General features: G+C 43.6%; 1 protein-coding gene across 3 annotated transcripts in view; it reads right to left on the reverse strand.

Annotated features, from left to right (window-relative positions):
* Nucleotides 1–2,636: 2,636 nt before the first annotated feature.
* The window catches only part of Tbccd1 (TBCC domain containing 1), a 50,435-nt gene continuing 27,801 nt past the window's right edge, over nucleotides 2,637–25,270 (reverse strand). For all 3 annotated transcript variants that reach the window (XM_036204187.1, XM_036204189.1, XM_036204188.1), the window contains exons 3-7: nucleotides 21,736–21,891; nucleotides 6,830–7,196; nucleotides 4,636–4,822; nucleotides 3,833–4,330; nucleotides 2,637–2,781 (exon numbers count right to left, since the gene is read on the reverse strand). In XM_036204187.1, coding sequence (XP_036060080.1) covers nucleotides 2,652–2,781; nucleotides 3,833–4,330; nucleotides 4,636–4,822; nucleotides 6,830–7,196; nucleotides 21,736–21,891 — 1,338 coding nt within the window. In that variant the 3' untranslated portion in view covers nucleotides 2,637–2,651. The remainder of the gene's footprint in view (nucleotides 2,782–3,832; nucleotides 4,331–4,635; nucleotides 4,823–6,829; nucleotides 7,197–21,735; nucleotides 21,892–25,270) is intronic.

The raw sequence follows: 25,270 nt of genomic DNA on the forward strand, positions 1-25,270 counted from the left end.
ACCTATCCACACCCTATGTCTATTTTTCCACTTTCAGTCTTTAAAAACTTGAGGTTGCAAGTTCATTTCTATTTTAAATAGTTGGACAGTAGCTCAGCAGTTAAGAGCATGTGTTGCTCTTGTAGAGGGCCTAGGTTCAATTCCCAGCACCCACATGGTAGCTCACAACTGTTACTCCAGTCCCAGGAAATCTAATACCCTCTTCTGCTCTCTGGGCACACCTGTGGTCCACCATATGAAGGCAAACTGCTCATATACATAAAATAATAATTTTTTAAAAATCTGAAGAGCCCTGACCTGTGAAAGGACTCTAGGAACAGCTTGGCTCCATGCCATGCAGCTGGGGTGGACAGGACTCAACCAAACACAGCCTGGGTTTTCTAGCCCTGGCCCACACGAGGACTCCAGCAACAGCTAGCCACACACCAACCAGGAGCCTGCCCGGCACCTTTGGGAACTATTATGATCTCTTGGTTGATGAGGAGGCATGGTCCTGCGCAGTGCCATGATGGACTGGGTGGGACAAGGCAGGCCCGGGGTGGTCTGTCCGGGGCTCCAAGGAGAAAACACGGTATGGTGAGCATATGTATGGTGTGGTATGGGAGAGAGAGACAAAATGGTTCATATCCTATAGACAGAGGCCTATCTAAAGAGGTGAAAGAGATGAGGAGTAGGCTAAGCTGGGTGGCTTCACGGCCACCCAGGGCCATGGGGATGTCTGGGCCTAGGCTGCTGCTGAAGCCCATGCCTGGGTTCATGGCTATGATGCAGCCATGGTCTTTGTTGATGTCCATGGCTCCTGATACCACCAAAAGTCAAGAGGCTAGGGCCGTACAGAGTTGGCCCCACCCTTCACTGTCAGCAACACTAGGGAGAACCGGTCCTGCCCCTCACCAGCTGAAGCACTCAGAAAAGTGGGCCCTGCACTTGGCCTGGGCAGCACAGCAGTGCTGACTCTATTCACAGGGGTGGGAATGGGCTTTGAGAATGTGAGCTTAGGAGATCTGGCTCTGCCCCTCACCTGCTATTTTGTGGTGTGGGCCGGGGAGAGATGCTCCCCCACGCATCCCCATCGCCTCCCCTCCCCCCACTCCATCCTTCCCCACCCCCACCCCCACCCCCATGGCAGGTGGGAGAACTGGCCCAGTATGACTAGGAGAGCTCTCCCTGCCCCTCACCTGGGCACCACAGTAGATCTGGCCCTGCTGGTCTAAGTGTGGGAGAGGCGACCCTGAGGTCGTGGAAGCAGGAAAACAGCCCGCCCTTGCTCATTGCTACAAGAGGTGAACTAGCCTGGCAATGCTGGAGAGCTCACCCTGGTGGGGAGGGTGTGGAGTGGGAAAGAGCAGGTAGGCTGACCGACCCTGCAACTACCCAGGAGCAGGGTTATGAGGGGGCCACGCCAACACCTGCCCCCGCTATGATCTGCGGGAGCATGTGAAAGGGCAGATTCTGAAGACCCAAAGCTGCAGATCTCCATGACACAGGGCAACCACAGGAGAACCATGAGGAGTCCCAGTGAGGCCCAGCACGGACAGTGTTGCAGAAACCGGAGGCCTGGAACCTGACCAATGACTTTGCAGTGAACACTTGCCTGTAAAGATGTACAGATAAAAGTTTACTGTGTGACTCACTGTGTCACACTACTGTTTCCATGGAGAAATTTTTCTGTTTTTTTTTCTCTTAAATTTTATTGGGGTGGGGGTGCAAGGGCAGAGAGCAGATACAAAGGGACAGGGAAATGAATGTGACCAAGGTGCATGATGTGGAAGACATGAAGGAAAAATAAAAAGTTTTAAAAAAGTCTAAAAAAAATGCTGAAAAAACAGAATTTAAATTAAGTAGTTCTCAATAAATTTATTCCTATCTAGTCTCATCTACATATTTAATTCATGATTTTCTTCTAGTGTTCAGTAATAAAGTATTTATTTGGATTAATTCTAATTAACCTATTAATAATGTTCTATGTGTGATCATTAAAGACCAGTTTTTTGGATTAATTCTAATTAACCTATTAATAATGTTCTATGTGTGATCATTAAAGACCAGTTTTATGAAATAGTTTGGGGGGTGGGAAAATATATAGTAGAGAGGAGAAATAGAACTTAACGCCTGGGCTTGGAGTGACAGCTCGGCAGTTAAGAGCAGACACTGCTTTCCCAGGACCTGAGTTCAACTTCCGAAACCAACGTCAGTCAGCTCACAATCACCTGTGACTGTGGCTCCATGGGACCCAACACCTTTGACCTTCTCTGGGCACCTTCACCCAACCACACACAGACATACACACATACCCATACTTAAAAATAAAACAAAATAAATATTAAAATATTAAAGACAAAAGACAAAACAAAAACCTAGTGCTATTAATGAAAAAATAATATTTTGGTGCTACAGAAATTGTAAAAAAAAAAAAAAAGATAAAACTTGGCCGTTATATTTGCCCAAATTTCTCTAGGCACTACTTGAATAGTTTAGTTTTTCTCATCAAATAAAATGTGCCTAAAGGTGGGTGGGGTAGAAGAGAACACTGGCAAGGAGAACACACTCTAAGGTGCTTTCTTTTCTGTTCTGTATGCCGTGGAAGATTTCACAAGTGTTCCTTAAGTGCTCTGAGTTCTAAACACCTACCAGTGGTTCCGTGTGGTGTGCTATCTGGACACTTGTTTGGAGGCCGCTGCGTGTGGCACGAGGCTGTCCAGCTGGTGCCGATGTCCTGTCTCAATCAACCATGCGCAGAACTTGTTCTCCACAAGGACCTGGAACTGCTTCCTCTGCTCCCTGAAGTTGTGATTGAGAGCGAAAGCATTTAAGCAGACAACCCCAACAGATTTACTCCCATGATTACCTAAGGTCTCACCACAACCGACGACTATTTCTAGATAGTCTAGACAGTCAGAGCAAGTGAGAGACATGTCTACAGGTTTGTTCGCTGGCAGAGTCCTACTGAGGACAAAATGAATGAGACAGGGTTCAGACTGTTGGGAACAGATCATAAAGGACAGAGACTGGCCCTGTCCAGGCTGGCAACTGTGACCTGTGTATGTGTCCCTGTCAACTGTGTGCCCAGGAGGGAACACGAGAAAGAAGCAAGACAAACACACAGCACGCAGTCAAGTACTTCTAAGAAACGGCTTGCTGGGGCATGGTGGGGCGTCAGGTGACAGTGCGGCATTGCCCGGAGTGCTGCTGTAGACAGAGGGTGGACAGAAGATGTCTGTCTAGTAAGACACTTGACAGATGTTGACATGAAATGAGGGAAGAAGCAAAAGGATGTGGGCTGACTACCAGACAGAAGAAACGGAAACGATAAAGACCCCACATGATAGCCTGATGTAGGTGGCAAAGACAAGGGTAGACCAGAGCTGGGGCAGCTCACATATCAGCCTGGCTGTGTTGTGTTTCTGGGGGACACAATTCCACAGGACGCCAACAGCAGACAGGGCACTCGGGAATGACTATAGCCCAAAGCAAGAACCAGACACTCCACAGTCCCACTGAAGTCCAAAGGGAAAATAAATGTGGTGAGACCATAAAAACGACCCCTGCTCTCCTGGACGGGTGGCTGCTGTCACTCTGCTGCTTTGGATCCAGCCATCCCAACTGTCTTACAGATAAAATCACTAGGCTAGAATACTAACCTGCTCATTCCCATCCTCCACTAACACAGTGCCTAGACTACCAACCCACTCCAGTAACATAGCGCATAAAATCCTAACCTGGGATTCAAGTCCTGAGGAAAGATGCACAAGTCATTTAATTAGTGTGGCTGGAGACTCTAAAGGATCCAGTTGCACATGCACAGCAAACACTGACTCAAGAAAACACTTACTTTGTCAGACGAGCCTCCTTCACAGTTTTCTGCCAGATCTGAATCTTCTGATCTCTCTGAGCCAGCACTTTCTGGTACTCCGAGGGGAGACCCCCGGGGATCTCCACCGTGTCCCCTTCCATCTCAAAGGGAACAACAAACACGTAGAACTCACAAGGTGGCAAGAGCCGGAAGACTCTTGCATCACTGCTTTCTCTGCACACAACCATCGGGTCATCCCAGTAGTTGGGGACCGTGGCAAGGCCTGTCCTGGCCATATGCTCCTCTAGCATTGGGTAATGGGTATGAAACGGGGCCACAGTTACTCTCTGGTTCCCAGAGAGAATGAGTGGGCGTGACGGTGTCATAATGTGGAAGGTGCAGTCAGTTGTAGAGGAGATGGACAGCCGGTGGCAAACAGCAATGACCTTTAGATTCTCACAGTCATGTAGGTGGAGAGCCGTCTCCACAGGACCCAGCACAAAGGTGCTATTCCTGCATTTTTCAATTGTCACGGATCTGAAAAATGTTAAAGGAGTTAAATTCTTCTGAATGAATTACCTAGAGTAAAATTCTGACTTAAAAAAAAAAAAGAGAATCCTGGGGCTGGAGAGATGACTCAGAGTTAAGAGCACTGACTGCTCTTCAAGAGGTCCTGAGTTCAATTCCCAGTAACCACATGGTGGCTCACAACCAACTGTAATGAGATCTGGTCCCTTCTTCTGTCATGTAGGCAAACATGCAGACAGAACACTGTATAATAAATAAAATAAATCTTTTTTAAGAAAATGAACCCTGTCCAAAGAAAATATGAAAATGCTTACCGCAAGGGGGAGAGCAAATATATGAAAGACTCATTGCAGCGATGAACCCTGACATGTGCTCCTACTAGAGTGTCTGAGCTCTTGGCCAGAGTTTGCCTGTGTACCTGGCTCATCACCACCATGCGGTGCATCCGAGGGGCCCCGTGAGTATTGCAAGCAATCTTTGCTCTTTTGGTCACACCTTCAACTATTTAAGGAAACACAAATAATAAGATGGTTGCAAATCAAAACAAACAAACAAACAACAGAAACATGTGACCATGAGATTATACATGTTTACATGGATCCATGCCTAAACTCAAAATACATGCATAGAAAATATATTAGATTTAAGAGTTAATGGCAAAGTAGTGTTCACTGTTCTTTTCTATATATCTGTAATCTTTCAAAATTCATATTAAAAATGTAAACCTATAATACATTCATGATTTCTAATAAAGCTAAGATGCGTTTTCTTGGTTACCTTTTAAGTTAAGTAATGTGCCCAAGGTCCTAAACTAGTGACAGATCCACACAGCTTTCCTTCCAGGATGCCTCCATGTGTCCTCCCAATCATAATGGACTTCTCAAAATGTCATAATATCAAGTCTGCAGCCCTCTGAACTTACTAACAGCATCACTCCACAAATTCTACTTGAGTTCATGTCTTCACCCCAAGATCATTACTACTTGAGAGCACATCTTCCCCTCACTGGGCCCCTTCTGACACATCAGTTTGAGACTTGCTTCTCTGCCTGTACCTCTTACATTTTATGAAATCAACCTATACTGGGCCAATGTGGAAATGATATACAAATGTGCTAAAATTCTTTTAAAAGACTTAGTTTTTAATTGCACATATGTAGAAAAATAGCAGTAAAAAAGTTTTAAAAAAATTTGTTATCTTACTACCTTTGTTAGCATTTTAATAGTCTTTGTTGGCCTTGAACTCACAGAGATCTACCTGCCTCTGCCTCCCGAGTGCTGGGATTAAAGGCACATGCCATCATGCCTGGATAATATATTTTTAAACATCTATAAGGAAGCTATTTGTGTGCCTATCTTTGAAATTCTGAGAGTGTGGAAACATAGCTTACTATATTGTTTGTTCTCAACAACTTGGCCCAGCACCTGTCTTGGTAGCACAGCTATCTGCAGACGGTTTCCTGGTTCTTCTCAAGAGTCCACAACACTAGAACCTATTCGTTAGGCATAACGGACAGCCAGGGGTAGACACTGTCACAGCAAACACTGGACTCTCACCACTGCTCATACAATTTCTACTTTAGAAATATATTCCTTGCCTGTGTCTATGCAGCTAAAAGCCCCTCATCTCTATGTCAACTCTGAGGCAATGTCTACTGGCTGGCCAAATTCTGCTGCTAAATAGGAAATAAAAAAGATTCAAGCAAATAAGCACCTGGCTGCAAGGGGAAAGGAGAATCCAGGGAGAATGGATTAGTCATGTGAATCCTAACAAACCCCAGTCAACACTGAGGGTCCTGCTCCACAATGCAAGTCATACACACAAGGTGGGTGTGGGGATTCTGCCATGTTCCAGCTGCATGATCTCACATGCCAGTTCAGGAGCTTGACAAGGGGGTCTTGCGTCTTACGCATCAGTGTGCACTGGTGATTATGTGCACGGTGTGGTAACGCAATCTGCACATGCGTGGGTGGCGTAGCTCTGTAAGCCCACCTGCGCCTTAAAGAGCCGTGACTAAGACCCCACCTCCTCTCTGTTCTGTTCTCTCTTCCCCCACCATCTTTCTCTGCACATGCTCTTCCCCAGGCCTGGTTCTCTTGTCCCCCCACTCCACCCCTCTTCCTTCTAATAAAGCTCTGATACTGATCCTGGGGTTTGTCATGACTTTTTGCGGCAACCAGGGCCACTTATCATTCTTACAGTGGGTCCTCTTTTATATGGGGTATTTCTTATTTACTTACTTAATTGGTTTTTCCCCTTTATTTTCATCTCATGTGTATGGGTGCTTCGCCTGCATGTATGCTGTGTACCACATGCATGCAGGCAGAGACAGGGTTCACCATGTCGCCCAATTTACTTGGGATTCTTCTGCCCTGTCTTCCAAATGTTAGATTACAGGTATGTGCCACTGCACCAGGCTAGCAGACATCTGACCGTCAATACAGCAGAGAACAGTAGGTTCCCTGGCTGGTCAATTTAATATTAGGTAAAATACATTTGAAAAAATACCTTGGTGAGCCCAAGCCAATTTCTTTCCAGACTTGAGGCAAGCGGATGGGCCGTAGGGATTTGCAGTCAAACAGGCTCTCAACCAGGCTTCCAGCTTGTACAAAGAGAACGTCTTCGAGACCTTCGAGAAGCCACTTTCTGCGTGCAGCGGCTGCCACAGTGCAAGTTCATGAAGGGGGTAGACCTTCCTGGTTCTGCTCACGGTGCCCTCGATGAGGAAGCTGAGCGCCGGGATGGCGTCTTGAGAGAGCACACTGCTGTGGGTTGAGTGGAAGGACGCACTAAGTTGTCCTGGGTCTAGAAGCAGCTCGAGGAGATCCGACAGATGGTCACAGACAAAAGCCTGGTGACTGTAGTCGTTCCAATTCTAAAACAAAGAAAACCACTCAACAGAACAAAAACATTCTGTAGGAAAAAACTTCGGATTTTAATTGTATTGTGTTTCTATGCCGTGTCTCATTCTCTCCAAAGATGGAGAGTGGCCTTGTGATCAGAGTGTTGTTAACTAATGCAAAGCACTACAGATTCAACAACCCCTTCAAAACTGCTGAGACCACACTCCTTTGGATTTGTTCAGATTTTATAAAATTTACATTTTTACCCAAGGAGCTATCTTAAGGGTGAGACCAAATCATCACCCCTCACACATACAACCTGAAGGTAGTTTTGCACAGCATTTTTAGTATACATATGGCTACAATCTGATTAAACATAAAAGTAAGTATGGTGGGCACTCTTTCCCACAAACCACTGGGTTTCTTGATTTACAGATACAGTTTTATGGCACCTACATTTAACAGAAATTACCACTTTGGGAATAAGGTTTGAGTTGGCAAGTATCTCTATTATTAGCCTCATCTGCGTGAAATACATTTGTTTGGAACCCATGTCTGGCCTGGACTGTGCGATGACTATGTAAACTGAGTAAGACAGTTCTGTCCTCAAGGAACTCAGGAGTCCATGGTGAGAAGATGATAGAGATGTAACAGATATCCGCATAAGAACTGTTACAGACATCTGTAAGAGCATTCTACAAGCATGAGAGAACTACCTCATCTGAGGGAAAAAATCATGGCAGAGTGTTATTGGAGAAAATTCTTGATTGATGCCAGCAGTGAAGGGAACAACTATGAACAAAAGGCCAAGACTACAGCTCTGTCGAGAAAAGGAAGTTCGGGCTGGAATACAGGAGCCAACTGGGAACAGGAACTACAATGGCAGGCAGGGCCAATCATTAGAGGGCCTTGGACAGCTACTAAAACATGTGGACTGTACTTGCCAGGTCAGAGACATTTGAACTATACATTTCTTTTTGTTTTTTAATTTTTTTTAATTAAATTTATTCATTTACTTTATATCCCCACCATAGTCTCCCCTCCCTCCTCTCCTCTCATTCCCTCTCCCTATCCACCCCCCCCCATTGCCCAATCCACTCCTCCTCTGTTTCTGTTCAGACAGGGGCAGGCCTCCCATGGGTGTCAGCAAAGCCTGGCATATCAAAGTGAGGTAGGACTAAGCTCCTCCCCTCGTATTAAGACTTGGTATGGCAACCCAGTATGGGGAATAGGTTCCCAAAAGCCTACCAAAGCATCAGGGGCAGGTCCAAATCCACTGCTAGGAGTTCCATGGGTAGACCAAGATCTACAACGGTCACATATATGTAGAGGGCCTAGGTTGGTCCATGAAGGCTCCCTGGCTGTTGGTCCAGTGTCTGTGAGCTCCCATAACCCTAAGTTAGTTGTTTCTGTGGGTTCTCTTGTCCCCCTTGACCCCACCCCTGACTTGTACCATCCTTTTCCCCTCCTTTCAGCAGGATTCCCCAAGCTGGGCCCAGTGCTTGACTGTGGACCTCTGCATCTGCTTCCATCAGTTACTGGACAAAGGCTCTCTGATGACAATTAGGGTAGTCACCAATCTGACTGCAGGAAAAGGCCAGCTCAGGCTCCCTCTCCACTATTGCTAGGAGTCTCAGCCTGGAGTCCTTGTAGATTGGTAGGAGTTTCCCTTACACCAGGTTTCTACCAGACCCCAAAATGCTCCCCCATCAAGATATCTCTTTCATTACTCTCCCCCACTCTATCCAGTCCTCAACCCAATCCCTCATGTTCCCATCCCCCATCCATCCCTAATTTACCCAGGAGATCTCTATTTCCTCTTCCCAGAGAAATTCATGTGTCCCTCTTTGGGTCCTCCTTGTTACCTAGCCTCTCTGGGACCAAAGATTGTAGCATGGTTATTCTTTATAGCTAATACCCACTTATGACTGAGTACACACCATGTTTGTTTTTCTAGGTCTGGGTTATCTCACTCAGGATGATTTTTTTTCTAGTTCCATTCATTTGCCTTCAAATTTCCTCATGTCTTTGGTTTTAACAGCTAAGTAATACTCCACTGTGTAAATGGACCACATTTTCTTTATCCACTCTTTGGTTGAGGGACATCTAGGTTGTTTCCAGGTTCTGACTATGACGAATAATGCTGCTAGGAACATAGCTGAGCAAGTGTCCTTGTGGTATGATTGAGCATCCTTTAGATATGGGGTATATGCCCCAAATTGGTATAGCTGGGTCTTGAGGTAGATTGATTCCCAATTTTCTGAGAAACCACTATATTAATTTCCAAAGTGGCTGTACAAGTTTGCATTCCCACCAGCAGTGGAGGAGTGTTCCCCTTACTTCACATCTTCTCCAACATATTATTATCAGTTATCAGTGATATTAAACATGTTATTAGTGTTTTTGATCTTAGCCATTCTAACAGGTATAAGATGGAATGTCAGAGTTGTTTTGATATGCAATTCCCTGATGGCTAAGGATGTTGAACTCCTATAGCTGATTAACATGTTTTTTCTTTTAAATAAATTCTTCTTTGGATTCCAATGAAAACAGGTCAAGGAAGAGCTGTTTTAAGGTTCAATCAATAATTCTCATTCTTATTATTATGCCCATGGCAAGCAATATAAAAACCATGATAATAAGGAATCATTGACAGAGTTTTTCTCGAGTCCACACTGACTATAGACTAAAAGCAGCGTGACCAACTAGGATCTGAGGATGAAATCCAAGCAAAAACAAGAAGTGTAGGTCAGAAGGGAGTGAGCAGGATGTAGAGTGCTCTTCTGAGGCAGGCAGTGAGAGCTGACAGCTACTAGATACAGCTACAACTAGAATATGCTCACGGGGCAGGCAGTAGCTTCCCCCGGCCTATGAGGAACAAATAAAGGTAGACTGGACTGTGGGGACACACATTTATCTCCCAAGTCAAAGCAGAATCAGCTCATTACAGAGCCGGAACTGGCAAGTCATCTGCTCCTCTTTCAGAGGCCACAGCCTCCCCATACACCTGGTCCTCAGATAAGAGGTCTGCACTTTAAGTTTCTAATCTGCAGGTCACTCGTGGGCCTCATGGCTATTCTAGTAGGCCCCAATGTTCCATAAGCTAGTAAGTTCTTCAATCTAAAGGACTGATAGCTCTAAGTCATCATTTCAAATCAGACCAATAAGAGTCAGGCATAGAAGTACAGGTTGTCATTTCAATTTCTTGGGACACTTAGGCTGGAGGATCACATATACCCAGGAGCTTGGGACCAACTTTATTAATGAGATTCTGTTTCAACAAAGTCAAAGGTGTAACAGTGAATAAGCTACTCTGCTCAGAGTCCATTTTTCGATGTCCCTTGAACCTTAGGTGTAGGGACTATGTCACAGACATCCCATCTGGGGCTGGGTACTCACTCCACAATCACTTATCCCCTGTATTCTCACCACTTATGAATTTTTGTAATAGCCTGCATTTACTGCACAAAGAAGCTGCTTCGATGAGGGGTAAGAGATACACTTATATGAGAATATAAAGATTAGTGTTTAGAACACAGTTAAACTATCCTGATTAGGATAATGGCAGTAGTAGGCTCTCCTCTGAGGTCTGTGACTGCTCTAGCCACAGGGAATTAGTTGGCTAGGTTTACAGTACCAAGCAGGAATTCTTTCCCTTAATCCAGTTGTTGGTTACATCCTAGATTAGTGGCACTATTGTGCCACTGGAGATATCCTGCTAGGCCAGTCACTGTTGTGGTTTGTAGGCTTTACATGTGGCAAAATGAGTGGAATGATTGTAATTCAGAGGACCAGGATGCCCGTTGCAAGACATTGCCTTCTAGACATGATAGAGAAATTTTATCTATGAATATTAACAACATAGTTGCATTAAAAGAGACCTGAGGGTTGGAGATTTAGCTCAGTGGTAGAGCACTTGCCTAGCAAGCACAAGGCCCTGGGTTCAGTCCTCAGCGCACACCTTTAATCTCATCACTCGGGAGGCAGAGGCAGGTGGATCTCTGTGAGTTTGAGGCCAGCCTGGGCTACAAAGCAAGTTCCAGGACAGCCAGGGCTGTTATAGAGAGAAACTTTGACTCACAAAAAAAAAAAAAAAAAGAGACCTGCAAAATGATACTAGTTGACATGTCAATGAGGATTGGGAAAATTTCACAAGGCCTCACCCGTAGATTAAAAAGGTACATGTAACCAAGAGCTGCTGAGAATCATTTTTCTCTAGAGACAAGCCCTCTTGAGAGAGGTTATCCAACCCTAAGTGGTCAGCCCTAAACACACACACAATGTATGTGCGTGCGTGCGTGTGTGTGAACAACACCAAATGGATACACACACACACACACATACATATGTAACAATAATAATTACAAAGAGACCACGAATCCAAAGGGGTATGGTGGGAGGAGCTGGGGGACAAGAGGGAGAGGTGGAACTCATGTAAATATAGTACTCATGTATAAAATTCTAAAGAAAAAAAGCAAAGATAATTAAATTTTAAAAGCCCATTCATGCTATAACATAGGACTTTAGAAAAGGATTTACTTACTTATTTATTCATGTATATATGTCTTTGTGCATGAGTGTACGTGCATGTGTGTGCTGGTCCAAAGAGAGCGTCAGATGTCCTCTATCACTTTCTATCCATTTGTTTTGCGGCAGCAACTCTCTCTGAACTCACTCTGGAGCTCACTATTTCCTCAGCTAGGCTAGAAGCCAGCAAGCCAACAGTTCCAAAGACATTTTTCTTCTTCTTTCTATAAAAATTATTGTTTTATGTGTATGGGTATTTGCCTTGCATGTATGTCTGTGCATCATGTGCATGCCTGGTGCCTGTGGAGGCCCAAAGAGAGTGTTGGATGCTATAGAACTCAAGTTATAGACAGTGATGAACTGTCATGTGGGTGCTAGAAAACAAACCTAGGTCCTCTGCAAGAAGCCAGTGCTCTTAACTGCTGAGCCATCTCTCCCTAATACAGTGCTTCTTAAACTTTTTCTATTCCCACTTGTTTGCCTGAAACAGTTTAACATAACCCCAGATATGTAGGTATGTAAACTAGTGCACAATCAAACATTTACTGACAACACAAAAGTGAGAGATTTATCTCAAGGTGAAAGCAGAAGTTTGCACTGGGCAGAAGACGGAGGGTCAGCTACTTGTGTGAAGAACACCTCTTTATAAGTAGCTGAAAGACAGCGCTGCAAGCAGGCATCTTACAGAACAACTTGCAGCTAAAGAGAGTAAGCAATATATCAAAAATGGTATAGAAACTAGGGCTGCCTACTGGCCAAGGTGGGCAAGGTAAACATCTTACTGATAGAAATTCTTCCAAATCGCATGGCAATGACATACTATCATAGCTACTTAACAACATCTGGAATCAGCCTGACTACATCTGGAATCAACTATAACCCAAGCTGTTGGGCACATCTCTAAGGGATTTTCTTAATCTAATTATTTGCAGTAGGAGGGCCCACCCTAAATCTGGGCCACTCCTCCTGGTGGCAATCTGAATAGAGGACCTGGAAGAAGGAAGCTTTGCTTTGTGCCTGCTTATCCTCACTCGACCCTGGCTGAGGCTGGTATTAAGTATAACTTCTTCAGGATTCCGGCACCAACTAAAGACAGCAGTTCTCTGGGAATCCTCCAGGATACAGCATTAGATTGGGACTGCAGAGACATGCAGCCTTATGGACTCAACAACTACCAGATTCTAGGCCTTTCCACTGTGATACAGCCATTGCTGGACAACCTGGACTACACTGGTAAGCAGTCTAATAAATCCCTTTTTAATATCGGTACTGTTCCTTGAGAACTGACTAATATGCACACCTTGTGATGTAAAGTGGAACCCAGTAACAATGGACTTCCTTCCAATGAATGGTTCTACCAGTGAGCTGCTCAACCTGAACAAATTCAGAAATGGATTTGTTCCCGAAAAGTGAAGTATTTCGGTCTTAAGGTTTTTTTTGTTTGTTTGTTTGTTTGGTTGGTTGGTTGGTTGGTTGGTTTTTTTTGGTTTTTCGAGACAGGTTTCTCCGTGTAGCTTTGCACCTTTCCTGGAACTCGATTTGGAGCCTAGGCTGGCCTCGAACTCACAGAAATCCGCCTGCCTCTGCCTCCCGAGTGCTGGGATTAAAGGCATGTGCCACCACTGCCCGGCTTGGTCTTAAGTATTAGATGGTCTGATCTACATTAAATATGGAAAACATTACAGGTTTATAATAAAGGATCCCTTTAAGAATGATCTTCAGAGTCAGGCAGTGGTGGTGCATGCCTTTAATCCCAGAACTCAGGCAGATCTCTGTGAGTTTGAGGCCAAGCTGGTCTACAAATAGAGTTTTAGAACTTCCAGGACTGCTACACAGAGAAACTCTGGTGGGGGGGGGGGAGTGATCTTCAGAAAATATATGAAACAGAACCACTTTTCAATTAAGCCTAAGTATTCTGGGTATTCTGGGACATCTCCACAAGCGTTGAGGGATAGCAGGGCCCCAACCATCCTAAGCACCCAGAATTTGGCAGGTCTATTTGGTACAATATGGCCTTGCTTCCTGGTACTTTCCAGATGGAATTCAGAGAATACGAAGCTGCTGTGATACACTCCTGTCCTCACAGTGTGATAACCCATCAAGACGGGTTATCACAGGCTCCAGTGGCTGCTACATCTTCCTTAGAAGGAGAACTTAAAAATCTTAACTACATTAAGAAATCCCAAGCTTAGATACAGAGAAAACATTACAGGTTTGATGGAGAAATGTTTTCAAAGGCAGGGGTAAGGGACTAAGCAAGATGAAATTGCTGAGTAAATATAAACTGTGACATTAATACTGAAAACAATCTTCATCAAAATGTATGCAATATTCTTTCACCAAAACTAAAAGCCACAGGAAGCAAGGATGATGGACCTGGTGCAGTGGGAATTGAGGTCTGAAAGCAAAATCATTATCAAGAAAGTGGAAAAAAAGGTTGGGGATTTAGCTCAGTGGTAGAGCACTTGCTTAGCAAGCGCAAGGCCCTGGGTTCAATCCTCAGCTAAAAAAAAAAAAAGTGGAAAAACAGAAGAAGAAAATCCCAGTGTCTAGTGCTGGAGACACAGCATGCTCCGATGAAGCAGCCGCCACACAGACCCACACACGTGAGAATCAGAAAGAGGGCTGAGGAGAAGGCCCGGTGTGAAAGAAGGCTCGCCTTACACCATGAGGACCTGAAGGTGGCCCCCAGCACTCACAGTGTGAAGTGCAGAGACCCTGGGAGTGGGGAGCAGGGCGGACAGGAGGCTCACTGTGGCTTTCTGGCTGCCAGTCTAGTCCCAAAGCAGTAAGCTCTAGGCTCAATGAGAAGCCCTGTGTAGAGGGGGTACCCCTCAAATACAGACACAGAGACAGACAGGACAGACAGACAGAAATTTGAATTCCAAACGTGATTACTAGTAAGAAAAGAAGAATGTGAGAGTTGAGAAGGTAAATGCTGGGAACTGATTTCCTTCCTACTCAGAGGACATTTTTCCTTCTTTTCTATTGTTTCAGAGTTTTGTGGAATGAGAGTAATAATAATAGCTTTGTTTCTGAAAAACTAACTACTAAGTCCTTTGTGGAGTTTACTAAAGGCTGCTTTGTGAAGTCTCCAGTCCTCTAGGGTGTACACTACACCGGCCCGGCCTGCCTGCGCCTGCCACGCTGGAAGACACAGAGGGAAGTGACTGGTGGACACTGTTATGTTCGCTTTCCATTTTCAAGAGTGGAAGAAATGTTTGACAAAATCCTCCCTTTTAGGGAACTGTCAAACTTAAAAATTAAGGTATTTTTAGCAAATATACAATTTTTTGTGGCAAAAAAATGGGTTGACTTGTACTGATAAAAATAACTTGTACTGATTTTAAAACAATCCTTCAGAACACATGTAATTTTACTGTTTATTAAAGATTAAATTAAAGTTGCATACTACTACCATAGCACAGGAAATAAGACCAACAATCAACAAACAGGATCCCAGGAAACTAAAAAGTTTCTGTGTAGCAAAGGAAAGCAAAGACTGCCTCCTCTCAGAATGGGAGAAGACCTTTGCCAGCTACTTATCTGACAAAGGATTAAGGTCGACAGCATACTGAGAAATCAAGAAATTAAATATTAAGAAAATAAAGAACCCGGAACTCCCATCTGGACCAGAGACTGCAGGCAGACCCTGCAGTCTCCACTCCCATCTGCCCCCACGCCCATCCGCCCGAGACCCCAGCCACTTCCTGAGACTCAGAGACCAGCCTCCAGTTCCCATCCTGCCCAGAGCTCCCATCTTGTCCAGAGGTGAGTGCCTGGGGTCACACCCAGAGAGGCCCGCAACTAGGTCCCAGCCCTGGGTACCAGCCATTCTGGGAAGACCTGCCCAACTTGGCCCCAGGTTCTGGCCATCGGGCAGGAACCCCCAACCCCACCGGGAAGGTTCCCCTCCTCCAAGACCCCCGGCAGACCCTGCAATCTCCACACCCTGCCCCCACACCCATCTGCCCAAGACCCCAGCCACTTCCTGAGACTCAGAGACCAGCCCCCTATCCAGCCAGGAACTCCCATCTGGACCAGAGAGCTTCCATCTGCACCAGAGAGAGGCTTCCTGAATCTGTCAGCTCTGTCTGGACCAAGTGTGCTGATAAGACCAAGAAGGAATCCATGAGGAGATGGGCAGACATTAAGGCAGAAGTACATACAACAAAATAAAGAGCAATACAGCACCACCAGAACCTAGCCCTCCTCCAAGAGCTAGACCTGAACATCACAAAATGGAAGAAGCAGAAGAAAACCACCTTATGAATAACATCATGAAGAGGTTAGAGCCTTATATAGAAGAAATCAAAAATGAAGCAGAGGAACAGACAAACAAAAAATGGGAAGAACACTACAAAAAAAAAAAAACTAGAGGAAAGGACAAATAAAGCAGAAGAAAACAATAAGTCCCTGAAAGAAAATCATGAAAAAGCAATGAAACAGATGAGGGAAACAGTCCAAGACCTGAAAAGGGAAATAGAAAAAATGAAGAAGACACTAGCAGAGGGAATGCTAGAAATAGAAAATCTGAGTAAATGAACAGGAACTTCAGATGCAAGTATAACCAACAGAATGCAAGAGATGGAAGAGAGGATCTCTGGTGTTGAAGATACGGTAGAAGAAATAGATTCATCAGTCAAAGAAAACACTAAAGCCAACAAAGTCATGACCCAAAATGTCCAAGAAATTTGGGACACATGAAAAGACCAAACCTACGAATAATAGGGATAAAGGAAGGAGAAGAATACCAACTCAAAGGCACAGAAAATATATTTAACAAGATTATAGAAGAAAACTTTCCCAACTTAAAGAATGAAATGCCTATGAAGATACAAGAAGCCTAGAGAACATCAAACAGACTAGACCCCCCAAAAAAGTCCCCTTGCCACATAATAATTAAATAACTAAATGTACAGAATAAAGAAAGAATATTAAGAGCAGCAAAGGAAAAAGGCCAAGTGACTAAAGGCAAACCCATCAGAATAACACCCGATTTCTCAATGGAGACTTTGAAAGCCAGAAGGATCTGGACAGATGTAATGCAGACACTGAGAGACGAGGGATGCCAGCCTAGACTAATATAACATGCAAAACTTTCAATCATCATAGACAGAGTGAACAAGATATTGCAAGACAAAACCAGATTTAAACAATATTTATCCACAAACCCAGCCCTACAGAAAGCACTAGAAGGAAAATTCCAACCTAAGGAAGTCAGATACATCCTCGAAAACACAGGCAATAGATAACACCACAGCAGTAAACCCCAAAGAAGAGAAGTATACACATAATACCACAAAACAAACAAACAAACAAACAAACAACAACAACAAAAAAAAAACCAGGAATGAACAATCACTGGTCATTAATATCCCTTAATATCAATGGACTTAATTCACCTATAAAAAGACACAGGCTAATAGAATGGATACAAAAGCAGGACCCATCTTTCTGCTGCATACAAGAAACACACCTCAAATTCAAAGATAGACACTACCTAAGAATAAAAGGCTGGGAAAAGACTTTCCAATCAAATGGTCTTAAGAAGCAAGCTGGTGTAGCCATCCTAATATTCAGCAAAATAGAATTCAAACTAAAATCAATCAAAAGAGATCAAGAAGGACATAATATACTCATCGCAGGAAAGATCCACCAGGATGAAGTTTCAATTTTGAACATTTATGCCCCAAACACAAGGGCACCCACATATGTAAAAGAAACATTACTAAAGCTTAAATCACATATAAAACCACACACATTAATAGTGGGAGACTTCAACACCCCACTTTCACCTCTGGACAGATCGGCCAAATTGAAACTTAACAGAGACATAATGGACTTAACTGATGCTATGGCTCAAATGGACTTAATTGATATCTACAGAACATTCCACCCAAACAAAAAAGAATATACCTTCTTCTCAGCACCCCATGGAACCTTCTCTAAAACTGACCACATACTTGGCCACAAAGCAAGTCTCAACAGATACAAAACAATTGGAATAACCTCCTGCATTCTATCAGACCACCATGGTTTAAAGTTAGATTTCAACAACAACAAAAACTACAGAAAACTTACAATCTCATGGAAACTGAATAATGCTCAACTGAATCACCAATGGGTTAAGGAAGAAATAAAGAAAGAAATTAAAGACTTCCTAGAGATCAACTGAAATGAATACACCACATACCCAAACTTATGGGACACTATGAAAGCAGGGCTAAGAGGGAAATTCACAGCACTAAATGCCCAGATAAAGAAGTTGGAGAAATCTCACACTAGTGACTTAACAGCACACCTGAAAGCTCTAGAACAAGAAGCAAATTCTCCCAGGAGGAACAGATGCCAGGAAATTATCAAATTGAGAGCTGAAATCAATAAAATAGAAATACAGAGAACAATACAAAGGATTAATGAAACAAAGAGTTGGTTCTTTGAGAAAATCAACAAGATAGACAAGCCCTTATCCAAACTAACCAGAAGACAGAGAGAGAGCATCCAAATTAACAAAATCAGAAATGAAAAGGGGACATAACAGCAGACAATGAGGTAATCCAGAGAATCATCTGGTCATACTTTAAAAACCTCTACTCCACAAAACTGGAAAATCTAAAAGAAATGGATAATTTTCTGGATAGGTACCACATACCCAGATAAACCATTTAAATAGTCCAATAACCCCTAAAGAAATAGAATCAGTCATTAAAAGTCTCCCAACCAAAAAAAGCCCAGGACCAGATGGTTTCAACACAGAATTCTACCAGATCTTCAAAGAAAAGTTAATACCAATACTGTTTGAATTGTTCCACACAATAGAAGCAGAAGGAATATTACCAAACTCCTTCTATGAGGCTACAATTACCCTGATTCCTGAACCAAACGAAGATGCAACAAAGAAAGAGAACTACAGACCGATCTCCCTCATGAACATTGATGCAAAAATACTCAATAAAATACTGGCAAACAGACTCCAAGAACACATCAAAACAATTATCCACCATGATCAAGTAGGCTTCATCCCAGGGATGCAAGGGTGGTTCAACATACGAAAGTCCGTCAATGTAATACACCATATAAACAAACTCAAAGAAAAAAAACCACATGATCATCTCACTAGATGCAGAAAAGGCATTTGACAAAATCCAACACCCCTTCATGGTGAAGGTCTTGGAGCGATCAGGAATACAGGGAACATACCTAAACATATTAAAGGCAATCTACAGCAAGCCAACAGCCAACATCAAATTAAATGGAGAGAAACTCAAAGCAATTCCACTAAAATCAGGAACAAGGCAAGGCTGTCCCCTCTCTCCATACTTATTCAATATAGTACCTGAAGTTCTAGCCAGAGCAATAAGACAACATAAGGAGATTAAGGGGATACAAACTGGAAAGGAAAAAGTCAAGCTTTCCCTATTTGCAGATGACATGATAGTATACATGAGTGACCCCAAAAATTCAACCAAGCAACTGATACAGCTAATAAAAACCTTCAGCAACATAGCAGGATACAAGATCAACTCAAAAAAATCAGTAGCCCTCCTATATACAATTGACAAACAGGCTGAGAAGGAAATCAGAGACACATCACCCTTTACAATAGCCACAAATGATATAAAATACCTTGGGGTTACACTAACTAAGTGTTTGAAGGACCTATATGACAAGAACTTTAAGTCCCTGAAAAAAGAAATTGAAGAAGATGTCAGAAAATGGAAAGATCTCCCATGCTCATGGATAGGCAGGATTAACATAGTAAAAATGGCGATCTTACCAAAAGCAATCTACAGATTCAATGCTCAATCATACCACAAGGGCATTTGCTCAGCTATATTCATATCAGCTTTGTTTGTAATAGCCAGAACCTGGAAACAACCTAGATGCCCTTCAACTGAAGAATGGATAAAGAAAATGTGGTACATATACACAATGGAGTACTACTCAAGCAGAGAAAAACAATGACATCATGAGGTTTGCAGGCAAATGGATGGATCTAGAAAAAATCATCCTGAGTGAGGTAACCAGACTCAGAAAGACAAACATGGTATGTACTCACTCATAGGAGGATACTTGATGTAAAACAAATCTGACTAAACTGCTACTCACAACCCCAGGGAGGCTACCTAGAAAACAGGACCCTAAGAAAGACACAGGGATCGCCCAATGACAGAAAAATGGATGAGAGCTACATGAACAACCTGGATGTGAGTGGGGGTAATGAAGGGCAAGATTTGAGGGAAAGAGAGCTAGGGGAGCAGGAGATCCTGGCTGGATCAAGAACAGACAGGGAGAACAAGGAATAACAGACATGATCAATGAAGACTATATGAGAATAGGAAGAAGCAAAGTGCTAGAGAGGTCCCCAGAAATCCACAAAGATACTTCCACTGTAGACTACTGGCAATGGTCAAGAGAAAGCCCGAACTGACCTAGTCTGGTGATCGGATGGCCAAACACCCTAACTGTCATGCTAGAACTCTCATCCAATGACTGATGGAAGCAGATGCAAAGATCCACGGCCAGGTCCCAGGTGGAGGTCCAGGAGTCCAATTGGCAAGAAAGAGGAGGGATTGTATGAGCGAGAATTGTTGAGACCAAGATTAGGAAAAGCACAGGGACAAATAGCCAAACTAATGGAAACACATAAACTATGAACCAAAAGCTGAGGAGCCCCCAACTGGATCAGGCCCTCTGGATAAGTGAGACAGTTTATTAGCTTGAACTGTTTGGGAGGCACCTAGGCATTGGGACCCGGACCTGTCCTTAGTGCATGAGCTGGATGTTTGGAACGTGGGGCTTATGTAGGGACACTGCTCAGCCTGGGAAGAGGGGACTGGACCCGCCTGGACTGAATCTGCCAGGCTGAGCTGAATCCCCAGGGGAGTCTTTGCCCTGGAGGAGATGGGAATGGGGGGTTGGCTGGGGGAAAGGAGGGGGCAGGAGGGTGGAAGACAGGGGAACCCATGGCTAATATGTAATATTAAATTAAATTATAAAATAAAAAAAAGAAAAAGAAAAAAGGAAGAAAGAAAATGGCCACAAATCATAAAAAAAGAAAATAAAGAACCCAATTAAAAATAGGTAATGGGATTCAACAAAATAGTTCCAAAGAGATAGGAAAATGGCTAGGAAACACTTGAAAAGTCTTAAGGGGATGCAGATGGAAGCTACATGAGGATTTCCTCTCTCCTCAGGTCACAGAGGCCTCAGAAGCTCCCCAAGCAACACAAGCTATTGTCACTGACCCTGGTTACTCACCATAACTACATGGGAAGACCCTACTACTGAAGACACTGGACTCTGGCTAAGCGACAGAGACACCCATCTCAAACTGACCTGGAAACTGCCTCCCTGATGGCTGGCTTTAAGTGCCGGAAGGTACTGAGTAGGCTGCTGGGAAAGAAAAGACTTCAATGAACCCAACCCTCAATACTGAAATACTGATTAGCTAGACAAGATGATGCGACTGGGGTCAGCAAGATGGCTCCACAGATAAAGGTGCTTGCTGCCAAGCCTGGTGACCCAAGTTCAAGCCCTGGGAGCCACATGGTGAAAGAGGAGAAGCAACCTTAGTAGGCTGTCCTCTGACCTCCAGCCGCGCTATGACACCTCCACACTAAAAGAGCCTTCATGTCGTACTATGGATTACATTTTACAGCTTTTCAACACATTTTCCACACCAAGAAAGCAGACGGAAATACTTGTTTCTCTTTAAAATGGAAAAGAAAAAGCAGTACGACTTTTCTAAGACTCATTATGTGTAACAGTTAATTATGTGCGACAGTTGTTAATACACATAAAAATTACTTAAGCAATTAAGGGGGAAGAGGAGGAAAAAGTTGTTTTTGTTTATTTGTTTGTTTGTACATTTTTGAGCTGGAGTTTCATTGAATAGCCCAGGTTGGCCTTGAAATCACAACCTTCCTGGCTCAGCCTCCCAGGAGCTAGAGTTACAAGCATACTCAACAATGCCTGGCTTCATTCCAAAATACTTTTTAGTGAAGGGGAAGCATTTCCTTTACAAAATATGAGCCATACCTTATTGTTACAACTGGTCCTTTCAGTTAGGTTAGGAGACTGCGGTCTGCTTCTGGGACTGGGCCACTCTTCCCCAATCAAAGATGTCCGCAGGGAGATCTTGTTTAACTGTTGGATGTACAAGAAGAGCAGAAACTGCAGGGTATCCACTGAAAGCTGTCCAGGAAATAAAAATACACCTATCACTTACAATTCAGTATATAATAAACTAGGGTTACATGGCTTCTTGATCTTAAAGACATCAAATTTAGAAATGGCTATCACTTGATGCCCAGACAGAAGAATTTCTAAACTCTGTAACTGGAGTCACTTCATAAAAAGCTACAGGAAATCTTTCTGAAAACCAATGTCCTTTCCAAAAGTACATTACAGGTGAAAAATGAGCTTCAGTAATTCCAAGAGTAAATGAACACATGTAAGAAGAAAAGAAGGAAGTTCAATAAAGCATGAAGGTTTGTAGGCTGGCCAAGAAAATCCAGCACACCAATCTAATTAACTGAAGCGGGGATCCGTGTGGCCACCAGAGCTACGCTGTTCCATATGCATGTGCATTTTGGATGCAAATGGGCCTCAGGCTCTTGTAAAATTCTTAAAGTGTTTGACTTAAAGAAAATGCTGGTCTGGTTGTACATCTATAATCCTAGCACTCAGCAAGCTAAGGAGTAAGGATTGTGAGTCTGAGTCCATCCTGGGCTACACAGTGAGTGAGACCATTTAAAATAAACAAAACTACGTACAACCAAAACCAAAAGTCACTACTATTCTGCTGCCATCCATCCTATTTGAGGAAGGGTGTGGTTTGAAGCTCACGATTTTCATATTCCCATCCCAATGCACACACAGGAGCGAAATGGTGAAGTAATGTACCTGGGTCCACACTTGGATCCACCGCAATCTCTGGCTAAGGATTTCTAACCCAGTGTGCTAGTCAGTCTTTGTCAACTTGACATGAGGTAGAGGACCCTGAGACTGTGACCTGTGGCCATGTCTGTGGGACATCTTTTTGATTAATGAATGATATAAGATGGCCCAGCCACCCAAGTCGTGTCCGCCCTGGAAGGTGGTCCTAGGTTGAATACAAAAGCACAGGCTGAGCAAGCTAGAGGAGCAAGCTAGAGGAGCAAGCTAGCAAGCACCACCCTCTCTGGTCTCTGCTTGAGTTCCTGCCCTGGCTTTCCTGGATGGACTGTAACCTCTAAGCAAACAAACCTTTCCTCTCCAAATTGGTTTTGGTCTGTGTTTTAACATAGCAATAGAGAGCAACCCATACCCAAGAAGCTGAAAAACACAGATTCCCAGATCATCCAAATCCAGTTAACCAAGTGTCAACTGTGAACTCATACATTTAAAAAAGTTAGAAAGGGTTTTATGTATGTAGAGGCCAAGGCTGGCCTCTATTTTGCTATGTAGCCAAAGATGATCTTGAACTTCTGACTCTCTTGCCCCATCTCCTTGGTGCTGCGGTTAGAGGCATGTACTACCACATCCAGTTTATTTAACATCGGGGAATGAGCCCAGAGTTCTGGCGATGCAAGGCAAGCACTCTACCCACTAAACTACCCCTTTCTTCACATTCTTAAACTTCCTGCAGAGACAAGAGAAATAACGTAGATTCCCCCACATGCTTCACCCAAGCTCCCTATCTTTAAAACTAGACCAGGATCACAGCTAGGATCTCTACACGGAAACTGTGCAGAAAGAGAACACTCCCATCAACAAGAAGATCTCCTTCTTACCAGCTTTCACCTCTCCCCTGCCTCTTGGCATCCATTTACCAATTCTTCATCTCAGTGTTTTAAGAATATTACACACAAGGAATCACACTGAGGCAGCAAGCTCAGGAACCAGTGAAGCTTGGGGTCCCCATGAGGTTGTGGGCACCCCCATCATGTAACAGCATACTTAGCAGCCTAATTCCTTTACCTGACATACTATGCGCACACAACCGTCTCCAAACACTGTACCTAGCAACCTCAGGACTCAACTCCCACCTGTGCCAGCTTACTCATACTCCCATATCTGAACAATACTGTATGCTTCCCTGCCCCATTTACAGTTTCTGTTCAAGCACGGCCCCAATGTATATAGGTTATAAGGACTAGAAGGGCTGATCTAGCCTGAACTGGTTTTGGATATATGCAGAATAAGGTAAAAATGTGATCTCTAGAAACCCTTTAGAGAGAATCCTCTATTTACCATCTTATGCCTATGCGTAATTGGATGTCCACACTATTAAAATCAGATGCATTGTGAGGAGGTACATATGCAATAGGGAAAAAGAATACATGCTCCAACCTATCTATCAAGATGGAGAGACCCACCCTATCTCCAGCCCTTCCTTCTCTCATACTCCATAAGAAGAGCCTAGGCTACAGCCCAAGGCCGTTCAATGTCTTCAGTCCTGTGGCCTGCTGTCAGTCTTGACGATGCATCCCTCCTAATCTGCACCACCGCTCTGCTCCAAATAAAATTACCTTGCTTCTTTTGTAAACCTGCAGGAGCCCTTACTTTCAATTCTTGGATAAAGAAACACCCAAGCTGGGCCCTGATCACCAGTAACAATAGGCCAACTAACAATTATTTTGATGGATTTGCTTCTTCACAGCATAAATTCCTTGATTTCATACATCTAGTTTAACAATCATTACTGCTTCAGGCAGTCTCCCACGAGACAGTAAAGAGTCCTCCTTTTCTACTTTAATATCCATAGCAACCACAAGAAGCACTCAAAAAACGTGGATGGTTCTTAACATTTCTTCATCTTCATGTCCAGGCACTACTCTACCTAGCATCTAACCACTGCAGTACCTCCGCCTAGTGGTTGTGGGGAAAACTTCAGTTTCCAAAACTTTCTTTAGCTATTACCCCATGGTGCCAACACTGGATAGTCCTTCTCTGCTCCCAGGGCACACATACATGCGCCATTCATTTCCCAGTCTCTGCTGCAGTTAATATTAGGAGTTACTATGAGTAACAGTCCATGGAATGAAGATGAATTCATACTTGCTACTTCAAGACTGACCCACAAAACGGAAGAAACAGAAACCAAAGACTCAGGTCCTGTTTGGCAGGGCTGGGGCAACTGTACTTTTTTCTAACTTTGAATCCCATTTTTCCAGAGACCTATAAAGCCTACCCATGGGGGAACAAAACACATGCAAAGTAAGGCAGACACAGAAGGATAAATATGACTTCCTTTGTATGGACTATTAGTCTACTTTTGTCAGTATAATGAAATATGCATGGCAGGCTACTTTGTAAAAAGATAAGTTATTTTGGCTCACAGTTCTGTAAGTACAAAGAATCCATCTGGTGGTGGCCTTCTTTGGCCAGAGTCACAAGGTAGCCTGGGAGTATCAGATGGCCAGAGTGGGAGAGGAATGTTATCTGTCTGTTCTATCTCTCTCACAAATCCATCAATAGTAAGACTACGCTAACGATCTTATCTAATCCTAATCACTGTCCAAAGGCCCCCATCTCTAAACACTGCTGTTAGATTGGGTTTTAGAGTGTGATTTTTATTTTATTAGTGCAT

The sequence above is a fragment of the Onychomys torridus genome, chromosome 12 (genome assembly GCF_903995425.1).
Source record: "Onychomys torridus chromosome 12, mOncTor1.1, whole genome shotgun sequence".
In the NCBI taxonomy this organism is placed as follows: Eukaryota; Metazoa; Chordata; class Mammalia; order Rodentia; family Cricetidae; genus Onychomys; species Onychomys torridus.